At 52.6% G+C, this 12,597-nt stretch overlaps 4 protein-coding genes across 4 annotated transcripts; 2 read left to right on the top strand and 2 right to left on the bottom strand.

Annotated features, from left to right (window-relative positions):
- Positions 1–431: 431 nt before the first annotated feature.
- B0T23DRAFT_324671 (uncharacterized protein) lies at positions 432–4,116 on the top strand (the record flags this gene model as incomplete). The annotated part of the gene is made up of 8 exons (XM_062835444.1): positions 432–1,418; positions 1,475–1,552; positions 1,616–2,600; positions 2,666–2,979; positions 3,162–3,371; positions 3,430–3,540; positions 3,760–3,766; positions 3,920–4,116. 8 exons carry the CDS (start codon positions 432–434, stop codon positions 4,114–4,116), a joined length of 2,889 nt encoding a protein of 962 aa, XP_062689449.1.
- A 464-nt stretch (positions 4,117–4,580) lies between these two features.
- On the bottom strand, positions 4,581–5,852 carry B0T23DRAFT_325171 (uncharacterized protein; the record flags this gene model as incomplete). The annotated part of the gene is made up of 2 exons (XM_062835485.1): positions 4,581–4,915; positions 5,027–5,852. 2 exons carry the CDS (start codon positions 5,850–5,852, stop codon positions 4,581–4,583), a joined length of 1,161 nt encoding a protein of 386 aa, XP_062689448.1.
- Positions 5,853–6,778: 926 nt separating this feature from the next.
- B0T23DRAFT_235979 (aspartic peptidase domain-containing protein) lies at positions 6,779–9,014 on the bottom strand. The gene is made up of 3 exons (XM_062833969.1): positions 8,607–9,014; positions 7,765–8,544; positions 6,779–7,707 (listed from the first exon to the last, which is right to left on the bottom strand). Exons 1-3 carry the CDS (start codon positions 8,795–8,797, stop codon positions 6,858–6,860), a joined length of 1,821 nt encoding a protein of 606 aa, XP_062689447.1. The 5' UTR covers positions 8,798–9,014; the 3' UTR covers positions 6,779–6,857.
- Positions 9,015–10,121: 1,107 nt separating this feature from the next.
- Positions 10,122–11,959, top strand: B0T23DRAFT_432259 (glycoside hydrolase; the record flags this gene model as incomplete). The annotated part of the gene is made up of 2 exons (XM_062840367.1): positions 10,122–11,774; positions 11,837–11,959. 2 exons carry the CDS (start codon positions 10,122–10,124, stop codon positions 11,957–11,959), a joined length of 1,776 nt encoding a protein of 591 aa, XP_062689446.1.
- Positions 11,960–12,597: the final 638 nt, after the last annotated feature.

The following is a 12,597-nucleotide window of genomic DNA, read 5'->3' as shown; positions in this document are numbered from 1 at the left end:
GACAGCCGAATCCTTCCAGGCCCGATCTTCATCCAGCTCAGCCTTATTGGGAACTTCTGCGCTCAGATTGTACTACCTCACAAGCAGTGCTTACCTGTTGGCGTATGTCGTTGGCTGCTTCACCTATCCGTATCAACAAAGCCATGTAGAATTCGACCCAGCCCGAGGGGCTAATGCATGGCGAGGTGAAGGCCCACTCATTGAATGGACACAAACATTACATCCGCTCCAGCTGTTCGTCCTTTGCCCAACAGCGCCCGGGCTGAAGGAATCCGACATGTGATCGATACTGATTACTGAGCCCCGGGAACACAAAACACCCACATTCTCTTCCTTCGGTACTGTCTTCAAACGCAACATGTTCGGTGCACGTTGCCCCTACCCTCTCAATATCACGACATACTGGGCTCTGCACCCGCTCGACACGCAAGATGGGACCTCCACGCAAACAAGAGACCTCGCAAAAGTTGAAGCGGCTCAAGGAATTCTTCCGATCCGGTGGGAAACGTCAACAGCCTCAAGCTCCCAGACGTTCAGACGAGGACAAGAACATGCTATCCCCGACACGGACGCTGTCTTTCAATAGCTATCTTGAAAAAGTGGAGGAGGAAAACAAGCGACGTCTCCAGGCGGCAGTGGATATTCGCCAAGCCATCACCCAAAACGACTATTACCGCGTCATTGAGTTATATCAGCAACATGCCGCTCTTCGTCCCAAAGACAAGAGAGGGCGAACTCCGCTTCATGCGGCTGCCGAGCTGGGCCGAGACCTTATCCTGCGCTTTCTCCTGGATCAAAAAGGTGTGAGCCTCGATGCCACCGACATCCATGGCCGTACTGCTCTACACTTCGCAACCATTCATAATCATGCTGATTGCGTATCCTACCTCTTGGAGAGGGGAGCAAATGCTCAGCTTGTTGATGGGAACGGCCACCTGCCATCGTTCTACGCGTCAACTGACACAAAAGCAAAGTTCGACAATCCCCCTATTGTCCATAGCAGCGACCAGTATGCCGCTACCAACAACTGGAGAAACAGGGCTGCGTTCGACACAGGACCAACACCTCCTAATGGTGCCCGAGAGGAAGTGTGTCGTTATTTCCAAGGCAGCCTCTGGGTACCCGACCTATCTACTAGATTTCGTATACTTCCGGTTTGGGAGTTGGTGTACGAAGCCGGTCGATATGAAGATCTTTGTAGGCGGTTTAGCATTCGCCAACAAACAACGGTGGACAAGAAGAAATGGATCCATTTGCCAATTGCCAGCAGGGAACTACTTCTTGACCTTGCAAAGAGGATTTACACTGCTTCAGGACGCGATCTACAGTCATATCAGAGAGTGGAAAAGCTTGTCATCGACATGTTCAAACAGGTTGATGTGACAGGTCCAGAGGGGAAAGTACACTTCAAGGCATGTGTATCCTATCATACTTGTTCAGACGTTTCCATGTCGAGGTATCTGACGTTTTGTAGTTCAAGAGCTTGAAGCATAGCGGTCAACCCGACTCCGACGAAGGGCCATCTAAATCCGGAAGCATTTATGCGATGGCTGTAAGTTGCATATACTCATATTGACCTTTGCGCGCACATATTTTGATCGCATTGCTGCTGTAGCTTCCTGTGGTCGATGTCGACAAGAAAGATTACGTTTCTGTGGCGCGCGCAGCTCAAGAACAAGCGACGAAGAAAGCGAAGCCGAGGCAAGAAACAAAGTTGTATCTTGGTGACCGTGCAAAGAAGCACTTTGGCTATATGCTCAAGGCAGTGGGCTTCATGGGCCAACCGCTGCCTCGTTGCCTCGACCAATCCTATCATGACGACTTGGACAACGATAAACTGGAATTTCTCAATAACGACCAGGTCATCGTACGGTACATCAGATATCTGAAGGCCAGATGCTCGCGGGGTGCCAAAGAAATGGGATATTCGGCTGGCCTTGACTCGGCGGATCTTGGCGAAAAGACAAGAGCTCATGCTCAGTACGAAGACACTGAGCCAGCGCCTCAAAATGAACCCGACCAGCGCCAGCAACCGACTAGCACCCGAGTAGGATCATCAGAAAATGACAGAACTCCGGCACAAGACAATACGACCAGTCATATCCCGATGGAACAAGGACCACAGCCATTGGAACAGACATCTTTCGAAGCACCGCGACCTCCTCACAGCCCACGAAGAACCTACACTGGTGCTTCGACAACATCACAGCCGCGCCAGTTTTCGCTTCAACGCTCAGACACCGATACAAGCATGTCTCCAGAGGATGCGATGAGGCTTTTCGAGTCTCTGCACGTTGAAGCGAGTGACCAGAAGAAGCTAGCACAATCTGGGAATCCAGTCATGTTATCCGGATCGGGCCCTGCTAATGTAACCCACCAATCTCCCGGCCAAACTGAACATCGGGCAGGCCCAGCCACGCCAAAGCCTGCAACGCCTGGCACCCTCGGTGCTTTTGTGAAGGAATCTGCGGACACTGGGGATCAGGGAAACGCGGTCAACGGTGGCCCGGGACATGTGTTTGCGTCTGAACCAATATCTTTAAAAGAGTCAGATGACTTTTTGACTGTTCCGTATTTCTGGCTCTTCAAACTCGACACAGGTAAGTATCACCTGAGCAGATACCATTAGCCATTGCTTCTCTAACCATTAGTTCCACATCTCTAGACACAATAGTAACTCTCTACCCGGAGAGGTGGGACATGGGGAACGAACAACAACTGCAGCGTCATATTCTGGACAGTGTCAGTGATGACCGACACATTCACAACAAAACTCATGACAACAGCGGCGAGGACCTGGACATAGACCTTGTAACCAAGGCTGTTCTGAAAGCGTGCATGTCTTTCGAGGCAAAGGCGCTTGTCCCGTCCATCAATCCGGATGCCATCTTCGATGAGGATGACGAATGTAACGGTGGAGAGCTCAGAAGGGTGATGCTTCCGTATACAGAAGCCTTTTCGGCCTCAATCGCTCAGCTTGTAGGTCCCCTTCGCTTGATGCACATTACTTGCTTACTTCCCCGCCGTTGTCGTGCTCAACGATTCTAACGTTTTATGTGATCACCACACAGTACTTCCAAGTCACACAGCGCTTTGATAGGTTGAAAAGGGGAATGGGCTCGATTAGCAAAGACCCAAACAAGTTCTACCAAGACACACAGAACGAAACGGCCATCCTCATCGACATCGATGATACCATTGGCGAGATCGGGATGATCAAACGAATCTTGTCAAATCAGATCAAGATCTTTGATCGATTCCAAAATGAGGTCCGAGGCAAGAACCCTAACAAAGTTGCCAAAGTACACGAGGGAGAGATCTTGGCACGGTTTGATATGCTCGAGGATGAAGCGAAACGTGTCCGGTCCATGGTACGTACATTGAATTAATGTAGTTCATGCCCGAAAACTAAGCGTGCCGGCTGTGCAGGTTACTACCTTGCTGGACTTGCGTCAACGAGAAGCAACGCTCGAGGACGCTCTGTCCATGGGTGAGCAATCGACCATGCTCTTCGTTTTCACTGCAGTGACTGTTCTATTTGTAAGCCCCACATAATCTCCTTTTCGTGCTTCACGTTGTTCTAGAAAGCTGACAGACATAAACCAAAAGGCCCCTCTATCATTTGTTGTTGGGCTATTGGCCCTAAATGTAGACGGGCTTCCGGACAGATGGCGCCGCTCACCCCTCGCCGAAGTTTTCGGTAAGTATACCTTGCATTCTCCCGGCTCTAGTCTTCGTTTATCCACCACGACAGGCGAGACTAACCGTTCGAAATAGGCCTCTCCACCTTGGCAACTGGTGGTCTTTGCGTGATCTTGTGGTCCATCTTTAACCGGTACTACCGGCGTGCCCATGGTCTCGACAACGACCTTGATTTCGACCCGAGTCCATCGGCTGAGAATGGATACCAAATGAAGAGCTCGGCATGGTGGAGAAGGAGGTGGCCGACTATATTTGAAGGACGGGGCCGTAGAAAACCGACAGTCCGAGGAACCCCGGCTGGTTTTCATCAAGGACCAGGAGAACAAGCCCCGAACCGAGACGCCATTTTACATAGTCCTACTCGACAAGACAATCCAGGTGCAAATTCCAATTTGCAACTTGTCGGAAGCTTAAGAGGTGGTACAAGAAGAAGAAGAGGTATGAGCGGGGGGATGAGCATAGGGACAAGTCTCTCCTCACTGTCCATGGCGTCGTCGAGTCGTGTATGGTCATGGAATGGAAGAACAAAACCGGAAGGACCGGCATTGGGCAACATTGAGTTTGGTGTCCTTCATGTGTAAGTGGCGCTGGCCTGGTACGCCTTGCGCGGCTTCGAGCTGCGCTTGATAGGGAACAGAAACAAGGAGGCGGAGGCGGGGGACAAGCAACAAAAGATCATACCCAGACGATCCATCTGGGCCAGACAACACTCTCGGGGCCAGATGCCATCTGGATTTCTGCAGTATGGTACCTGTCTTCAACAACTGGACAGGACTTTCATCAATGTAGCGATCAACAAGAGAGGTCAGAAGGAACGGTACGACCCTTAGCACGACTCAGAAACACCACCCCCTTCACGTCCTGTCCTCCCTTCCACATCACTCCATGTCCCCAGCTCGAACAACCTCCATCAACAACCTCTTCATCATCACCCCAGCACTATTTGCATGTTTCCCCTTCTCCATCCCCTGCAAGTTTTCCAACCGGTACACGTAACCCTCCATACCGCTTTCCCTTTCAGTTTCAGCAGACATGTGCGGCAGCGGCAAATACTCCACCCCCTCCACCCCCTCTTGTAACGATAACCAGCTGGCAAGAAGCATGCCCTCCACTAGCCAGAGGGATCTTTCTCCCGAGTCTGTAAAGGGCCCTCCATGATTCATCATGGTTCCGCTTGTCTGTCCATGAGCTTCACTCGTCATCTGCCTCGGAGCTGCAGAACGAGTTGTGGGGTGCACATGGGATGGTAGAGATGTTGCTATCCGTACTATCTGTGGGGGTTGTGGCGGTTGTGGGCGATGCGGTTGTTCATGTTGGCGGGAACGTTGAAGGGAAAGTGCATCGTCCAATCGATCTATCCAATCTAGGTAGGCGTCGAACCAGGAACTGGAAGTGGTACTTTTCCTTGAAGTACTGCCTGTACCTGTCCTGAAGGGGCTGGAGGGGAGGTGTGTGTGGTAGAGGGATTGTAAGTGGGAGAGTTTGACGCGGTGGAGCAGTGCACGTGGGCGGAGTTTGGTGTTGTCGTTGCTAGCTGGGTTGTGGGGTGCTTGCCTCTGTGTAGAAGCGGAAGCAGTATAATACATGTGCGAAGAACTTGGACTATTGACCTCTAGACCGGAGGGGCGGATGTAATATCTGATTTTTATGCTTGATGAGTTTGAAATGCCGGCCTGATTTGCTGCCATGAGCATGTCTTGCTGTGGACTTTGCTGCTTCGATGGCTGCGTCATCGTCGCCGACACGGGCTGTAACCTAGAGATAGAAGGAGTACTCCTAGCAGGCGTAATGCTTGCTCCACCCGTTCCTGTCGTCATCATCATCCCAAAGGCTCCAAGTAACGGGCTGCTGAACAACACCCCGTCTATGCTTCCGTGTCCGTGGGAAACAGGAGCGGTAAATAGCTGCTGCTGGGACTGGATGGGCGTGGCACTGTCGAACGGGCACTGGTCCGAATCAGGTTGGTTGCGGAGACTGATGGTGATGGATCCGTCTGGCTCAAGGGAAAGTAAGAGGCCATAGTTGGTTTCGAAGGAAAGGGTGACTTTTGGAAATTGAGACTGGGACTGGGACTGGGGAGATGTGGTGGCTAGGGTGCAGAGGAGGAAGGCTAGGTCCGTGTTTGTGAGTGTTTGTGATGTTCGTGACATTTTGGTTGTTACCTCTGGGTAGGTATGGATTTTGGGATGAGGCTGCCCGGTTATTCAACATGGATTCCGGAATGAGGGACTGACTGACTGATGGTGGGTAGGTAGGTAAAGAGGGGAAAGAAACTGGAAAGGCACCGTCAGATCTGGAAAGAACGGTGGTCGAGGGTGGGAGGATATAGGAGGAGAGAGTTATAGTTCTTCGTGATATAGCTGAGGCACGAAAGTCGAATGTGAATGGGTGGGGTGAAGAGGCGTAGTGTACCTAGGGTTGTGCCAGACTGGTCCAACGTCATCTCAACTGAATACAGATACGAGTCCACAGAGGGGTCGTAGGGTCCTATGATACATGGCACAGCATTTTTCCTTCTAATATCTATGAATGGGTAGGTACTAACAAGTGAAACTCATCATCCCCATCCACCCTTATAAGCTAACTGTTCAGCAGAGTTTCAAGTAGAGCTTTCCGCGGGAAGCAGTATTTCAGAATAAACAAAATAAGATCGGTACACTCACATATGCTCAGATCTTGAGATGCACGATGGCGGGGCCTCGGACAATGTTGAGCTCGGCTGACATCCCAGTGCCGGAGAGTGCCATAAAAGGGACTCGATTGGCTGCGGATGACCGCTCGAAGAACGGTACTGCCACCCACCGAATGTCTGTCATTGGTTTCCTTTACCGCTGAAGGTCAGTCAGCACTGAGAATAGAACAGGTCGTGGTTCCGTTTTGGATGGGTCTCTCTAGTTGCTTGGTGGTAGAGGACACGGTTTGGGAAAAGGGCTGTTCCGTATATCAATTCATGTTCAGCTTGATAACCAAGGTGAAGCCAAAGGCTGAAGTGAAGTGACATATGCAAATGCCAATCTCGAAAATCTTCCTAAATCAAAGTCGCATGCTATATGGGTATCTTCGCCAAAAAGAATATGTACATGTAGAATATTATGCATTATTGATGTTCGTCGTCGCTGCGTGAAGGCACTTCCTCATTCTCCCGTCCTCTCTACCTAAGACAACCGTGGAGTGCCACCGGAAAGCTCCGCGGGCGGCCCGGGTCTATTACTGCCGTCCATCTCATAAGCCCAACCCGCTTCCACCTCTGCAGGCTTGTTATAGTACTCTCCGTAATAATGAGGCTGTTGTGTTTGTGTTGTGTTGGGGTTATATTGTTGCACTCCGACGGTAGGATACTTGTAGTTTGGCGGTGCCGGTAACTCGCCAACGCTCGGCTGATACTGAGTTTCCAGTTCACCTACTGCGAGGCGATGCCCATCTGCATAGAATGCAGGTCCGTCTGTCATGTCTCCGGGGCTCTTGTCGGGCTGAGCATTGCTGGCCCTCCGTCGTCGTCGCACGAGGAAGAAGGCCACGGCACCGATCAGGGCCAGGGCGGCAACACCGCCTGCCACTCCTCCGGCAATAGCGGCGATGTTGAGGTTTACCGGAGCGCCGTTGTCCCCGGATCCGTCTCTTCCAGATCCAGATCCAGCTCCCGCGTTGTCGGCACTGCCGGATGTACTATTAGAAGCACCACCATCTGTAGAAATAGGCTCGCTTGCGCAGGAGTCTTTGGCATGGTTGATGGTGACGAGGTTGCTTTTGGATGCGGGGTTGGCTTGCCACAAGGTGAAGGTGTCGGCCTCGTGATCTACCATGAGATAAGCCGAGGTGAAGAAGAAGCGGCCGAGGGTAGCGGGTTGAGTTCCCAGGCGGTTGATGGGCAGTTCCATGCGGTCGGGAGTGGTGACGAAGGATCCGTTGCGAGCAATCTCCTCGGACGGGACTAAAAGCTGGCTGTTGGGAATCCGGATACTGAGTCCGTTTGATAGCGCTATGGTAAGGTCCCCGTCGTAGTATCTGAAAGGTTGTATTAGTTGATGTAGTTCGGAAATGGGGTGTTTACGTGTTACTCACGATGGATTAGCTGTGTTGTTGTATACCTGGCTGCCCCAGTAGAGCCCGAAAGATTCGCCATTTTTGACCATGCCGGTTGCCTTTTCAAAGTTATCGACGACAAATCCGGGAGCCTCCAAGAGTAACTGTCTTTGCGGTACAATGCAAACCGGAATGGCCGAGTTACGCGGCATGATGCTCTCGTCATCTCCATTCCGGTAGTTGAGTACGAGATCAGATATCGTGACCTTCATACCCGTCCAACATCCCGTCGACTCACTGTAGTCAAGTGACTGCGTATAATTCCTTCCAATGATTTTCTCCTCGTCGTAGCCGCCGAATACAATTGACCCATCCAGGGGCGCGCCGTTGCCCCATTGGCGACCCCAGAAATAAGACCACACCCTTGACGGGATTTTGTTGCTCTGGCTAAGGGCGTTGAGGTAGGTCGAATTGGCTCCCAGTCCGAGCGCATGAAGGATGGTGTAGCCACCGTCCCATCTTAGCCTTGGGATGCCAATCGGCATGGTGACGGAGGAAGAGTCGGAGCCGCCAACCGAAAGTTTCTCGACACCCGCAAGCGAGGATGTAAGGAGCTTCTTCACACCAAGTTCAGTGCCCGTGGTGGTGATCTCGTTGGTGGCCCCGCCGGCTGAGGCGAAATCATTGTACTTTGTAAAGGATGTCGAGTCCTCTTCGTGGTAAATACCTCCCCTTCGGACAAAGCAGATCTCATCGTTCCATATGATGCTCGGGTCACAGAGCATCTGCTGATCGTATATGTAAGTGTTGTTGAGATCCCTAGAGGTCACAACGTCAGAACCAACACCCATTCTGGTCTCATCTGGTCCCAGAGGACTTACGGCCAGGCATTCACTAGTATGGTTTGTTCAGGAGTGCCGATCGTCACGGCAATACCTCTCATAAACGAGTCGGGGACTTTTGGATCGATCTGCTTGGTCGTGATGGGAAAAGACAGAGGCGAAGGACAGTCGGCCGCCAGGACACTTGCGGCCCCGAGGGCAAGCACGAGGCGTGAGGTCATGAACAGCATTGCTTCGCCAACAACATAGAGACACGGCCACCAAAGGCTACCTAGGGAGCACTGCCCAAAACAAGAGGAAAAAAAATGAAGAGCGAGAAGGAGACGAGAAGATGTGGCAGAGAGATGCGGCAGAGAACGGACGCAGCCGCCTCATAAGGTAGGTAGTATCGAAGTTAGTCTGTTGGCGACGATCCCGTCATGCTACCCAGTCATATCACTTCCCGTGGAATCCTTTGTTTAGCGCTTATTCTTTTTCCGTTCTAGAGAGAGGTTGCTGGCCGAGCCTGATCCTCTCCCAATCATGGAGAGATGGTGGCTGGTAGTCTGGGCCTTGGAGAAAGCCCCGTTGTGACTGAAGGGTCTTGGCTACGCTAGGCAGCGAGCTAGCACAGTCTATATGTATCAAGATCAAACTGACAGCCGCGGGAACTCACCGTCGTCTACCTACGAAGGGTTGATGGTTTTGACGCTGGAGCCGGTAGGTGCTTCAATGAATTTTGTGTTTATGTCGAACTCGTTTCCCAAGTCGTACTGGGATCCAAGGAGACGGTTAACCTGCAAAGACGCATGTTGACATCCGACGACAGGGCACATGGCCAGAGTGATGCCGTAGAACGAAAGAAGGCGATGTTGGGGGAGGTGGAAAATGTCCATGTCGAAGTGGCGCACCGGGCGCACTTATGCATTCTTTACTGTGTGTATAAGCTTTATGCACAGGGGAGGCCCAGCCTGACGCGCGGTAAATTTGGGAACCTGATTGGGCATTTTCTCCTTGCTGCTCCACTCCCCCCACTTGCTTCCCGCTTCCCCTGAATGCACGCCAACGCAGCGGAGGTTGCAGTGCCGGCAAGACCCTTGGAGGCTTTGAAACCTTCCCCTGGCGAGTCACCAGTGACCTCCCCTCCGCTGTCAGCGGCACAGCGTCAAGCGCGCCCTGTTTTAGGTGGTTGACGGCACGGGCAGCAGTGGAGGCGACAGCCAGTGTCTGATGCCCTGAAAGGGAAGGGACTGACACCTCCATCGCTGGCGAGCCCCCCCCCTCCCCCCGCCAATGACGATCTCGACCGCCTTAGTGGGCAATCGTCCAATTCGGGCAGCCTGGAAATGGAAGCGAGCGATGCGTGTCGCGACCGTGGCAGCTTCATCCTCACTGATTGATTGACTGTCACAAGTGAACCACTCTTCTTCCATCTCACTTGTGTACAGTAATCATTGGTGTTGCTAGCATGGTCCAGTTGCCCCTCCCATCACTTATACGCATCGAGGGGACATGAATTCCTCGGCCGATTATTCTTTCTCCTTCTTTTCCAGACTCCGGCTTTTTCGCAGGAAAATGGCCAGTTCACGACATTTGCGCCTCGTCGCCGGCGTCGCCTGTGTCCTCCTCGTTTTCTTCCTCGTCCGCCCCTTCGATTCCCCCGAGATCCTCCCCACAGCGTCGCGACCACACGGCAGCCCTCCGCTGGCCGAGCCAGTCCTGTTACAACCGTCACCAAGCAGCCGGCGCAAGGTCACCTTCAAGCCGAGCAGCTTCGACTGGACAAAGGTCGAGCAACACTTCCCCGTCGAGCTCAAGCACAAGCTACCCACCGGCGCTCCCAAGCCGCAGAAGCCCGTCCAGCACGACTTCTCCCACTACGTCCACGACCCCGTTACACGAAACCGACAAAAGGCCGTTCGCGCCGTCTTCGAGCGCAGCTGGAACAGCTACAAGGAGCACGCATGGCTTCGCGACGAGCTCGCCCCTGTGAGCGGCGTGGGCAAGACCACGTTTGGCGGCTGGGGAGCTACGCTCGTCGATGCGCTCGACACGCTATGGATCATGGAGCTGTGGGAGGACTTCTACCTCGCCGCCAACGCTGCTGCCCAGCTGGACTGGCAAAACACCACCGAAACCGCCGCCAACATGTTTGAGACCACCATCCGCCACCTCGGCGGCCTTCTCAGCGCCTACGATCTGAGCGGCGAGCAGGCCCTGCTGGACAAGGCGACGGAGCTGGGAAACATGCTTTACATGGGCTTCGACACCCCGAACCGCATGCCCGGCTTCTGGCTCAACTTTGAGGATGCGAAGCGCGGCGTGCAAGTGGCCGGCACAAACGATCCCTCGGCCTCTCCCTGCTCCTTGTCGCTCGAGTTCACCCGCCTCACCCAGCTGACGGGCGATCAACGATACTTTGACGCCATCACCCGCATCACCGACTTTCTCGAGCGCACCCAAAACGAGTCCAAGATACCCGGCATGTGGCCCAAGCTGATCAACTTCCGCGAAGAGCGCGTTGATGGCGAAAGCGGCTTCACTCTCGGCGCGCTCGCCGACTCTCTATATGAGTATCTGCCCAAGATGCATGCCCTCCTGGGCGGACTTTCGCCACAATACGAGAAAATGCACCGGGCCGCCATGGATGTCGTTACAAAATACATGCTCTTCCGGCCCATGCTACCTGCCGAGGAAGCCTCGAAACACGACATCTTGTTTGTGGGCGATGCCTTTGCCAAACCCGACCGGATCGACAGGGTAGCCGAGGGCCAGCACCTAACCTGCTTCACCGGCGGCATGTTTGGCCTCGGCGGTAAACTGTTCGACATCAACGAGCACGTTGAGATTGGTGAGCGCCTGGCCCGCGGTTGTGGATGGGCATATGATGCCTTCCCTACTGGCGTCATGCCCGAGATCTTCAACATGGTACCCTGCGGTGGCTCCTGGGATGCTCCCTGCCCGTGGAACGAGGAGAGGTGGAAGGCGGAAGGCAGCAAGAATCTCAAAAAGGGATTTGCCAGCGCGCGAGACACCCGGTATATCTTGCGGCCCGAGGCCATTGAGAGTATCTTCCTCTTGTACCGCATGACGGGCAAGGAAGATCTGAGAGACCTGGCATGGCAGATGTTTGAAAGCATTGTGAATGCCACAGAGACCGAGCTGGCTTACTCGGCTATTTCTGATGTCACGGTCAAGGGTCCGACGACGAAGACCGACTCGATGGAGGTAAGCGGACTGTTCCCAGCGAAGATTCTTAGTAACATCAACTAACGTGCTTCCTCCTACAGAGCTTCTGGCTGGCCGAGACTCTCAAGTACTTTTACTTGATTTTCTCACCCCCCAGCATTATCAACCTAGACGAATACGTGTTCAACACTGAAGCACATCCGTTCCTCCGACCCAAGCCATAGGCATATATATGTCCGGAGTGGTAATGATGATAAAGCTGTTCGAAAAAGCATCGCATATCCTTATCGGATCAAGAAAGGCAACGAACAGGTTTATTGAACAGCTCGAAGTTCATGACATAGACGGGGAAAAGACGGACCAATTACCTCGATATACGCCAGATGGAAAAACTGGCACGGAAGCAGTTCCTTGGCATTCTTGAACATGGTTGACGTTTAGAAAGAAAAGCATGTACGCAGATGGATTTGGATATTTAGCGACTGCTTATGGTATACCCATAGATATACTCTCTAGGGATTGGATTTTATGATGGCAGCTACCAGCGATGAATAGACCATTGCGCTCTTCATTTTAGTCAATGCTGGATTGCTCTTTGAATGACGAAAGAATTCTGATGCAATGTCCAAACTCCGAAATCCTAATTTTTATTGTCGTTCCCAGCCAAAGTATCACTTTCAGGATTTTGTTAGTGGCAATCACCCAATGCGTGGCTATGACGTGCTTCAAACCGTTCCCACACTCAATCGCCTGTGCAGTCTTGGCAAGAGGTGTGTGTGCGTGCACACACACACACACACCGCACTTCTGTATTGCACAACTTCGTTAAAATTTATTATTTTACAATAATTTCTACATTAAT

The sequence above is a fragment of the Neurospora hispaniola genome (genome assembly GCF_033458365.1).
Source record: "Neurospora hispaniola strain FGSC 10403 chromosome Unknown B0T23scaffold_8, whole genome shotgun sequence".
Taxonomy (NCBI): Eukaryota; Fungi; Ascomycota; class Sordariomycetes; order Sordariales; family Sordariaceae; genus Neurospora; species Neurospora hispaniola.
This window is presented reverse-complemented; position numbering and strand designations above follow the sequence as displayed.

Excerpts from the sequence above, each read along its gene's own strand:
- B0T23DRAFT_235979 (XM_062833969.1), bottom strand. The coding sequence starts at position 8,797 with ATGCTGTTCATGACCTCACGCCTCGTGCTTGCCCTCGGGGCCGCAAGT. Across the intron at positions 8,545-8,606 it reads ATACTAGTGAATGCCTGGCC|GGATCTCAACAACACTTACA; the intron begins GTAAGTCCTCTG and ends TGTGACCTCTAG. Across the intron at positions 7,708-7,764 it reads AACAACACAGCTAATCCATC|ATACTACGACGGGGACCTTA; the intron begins GTGAGTAACACG and ends ACAACCTTTCAG.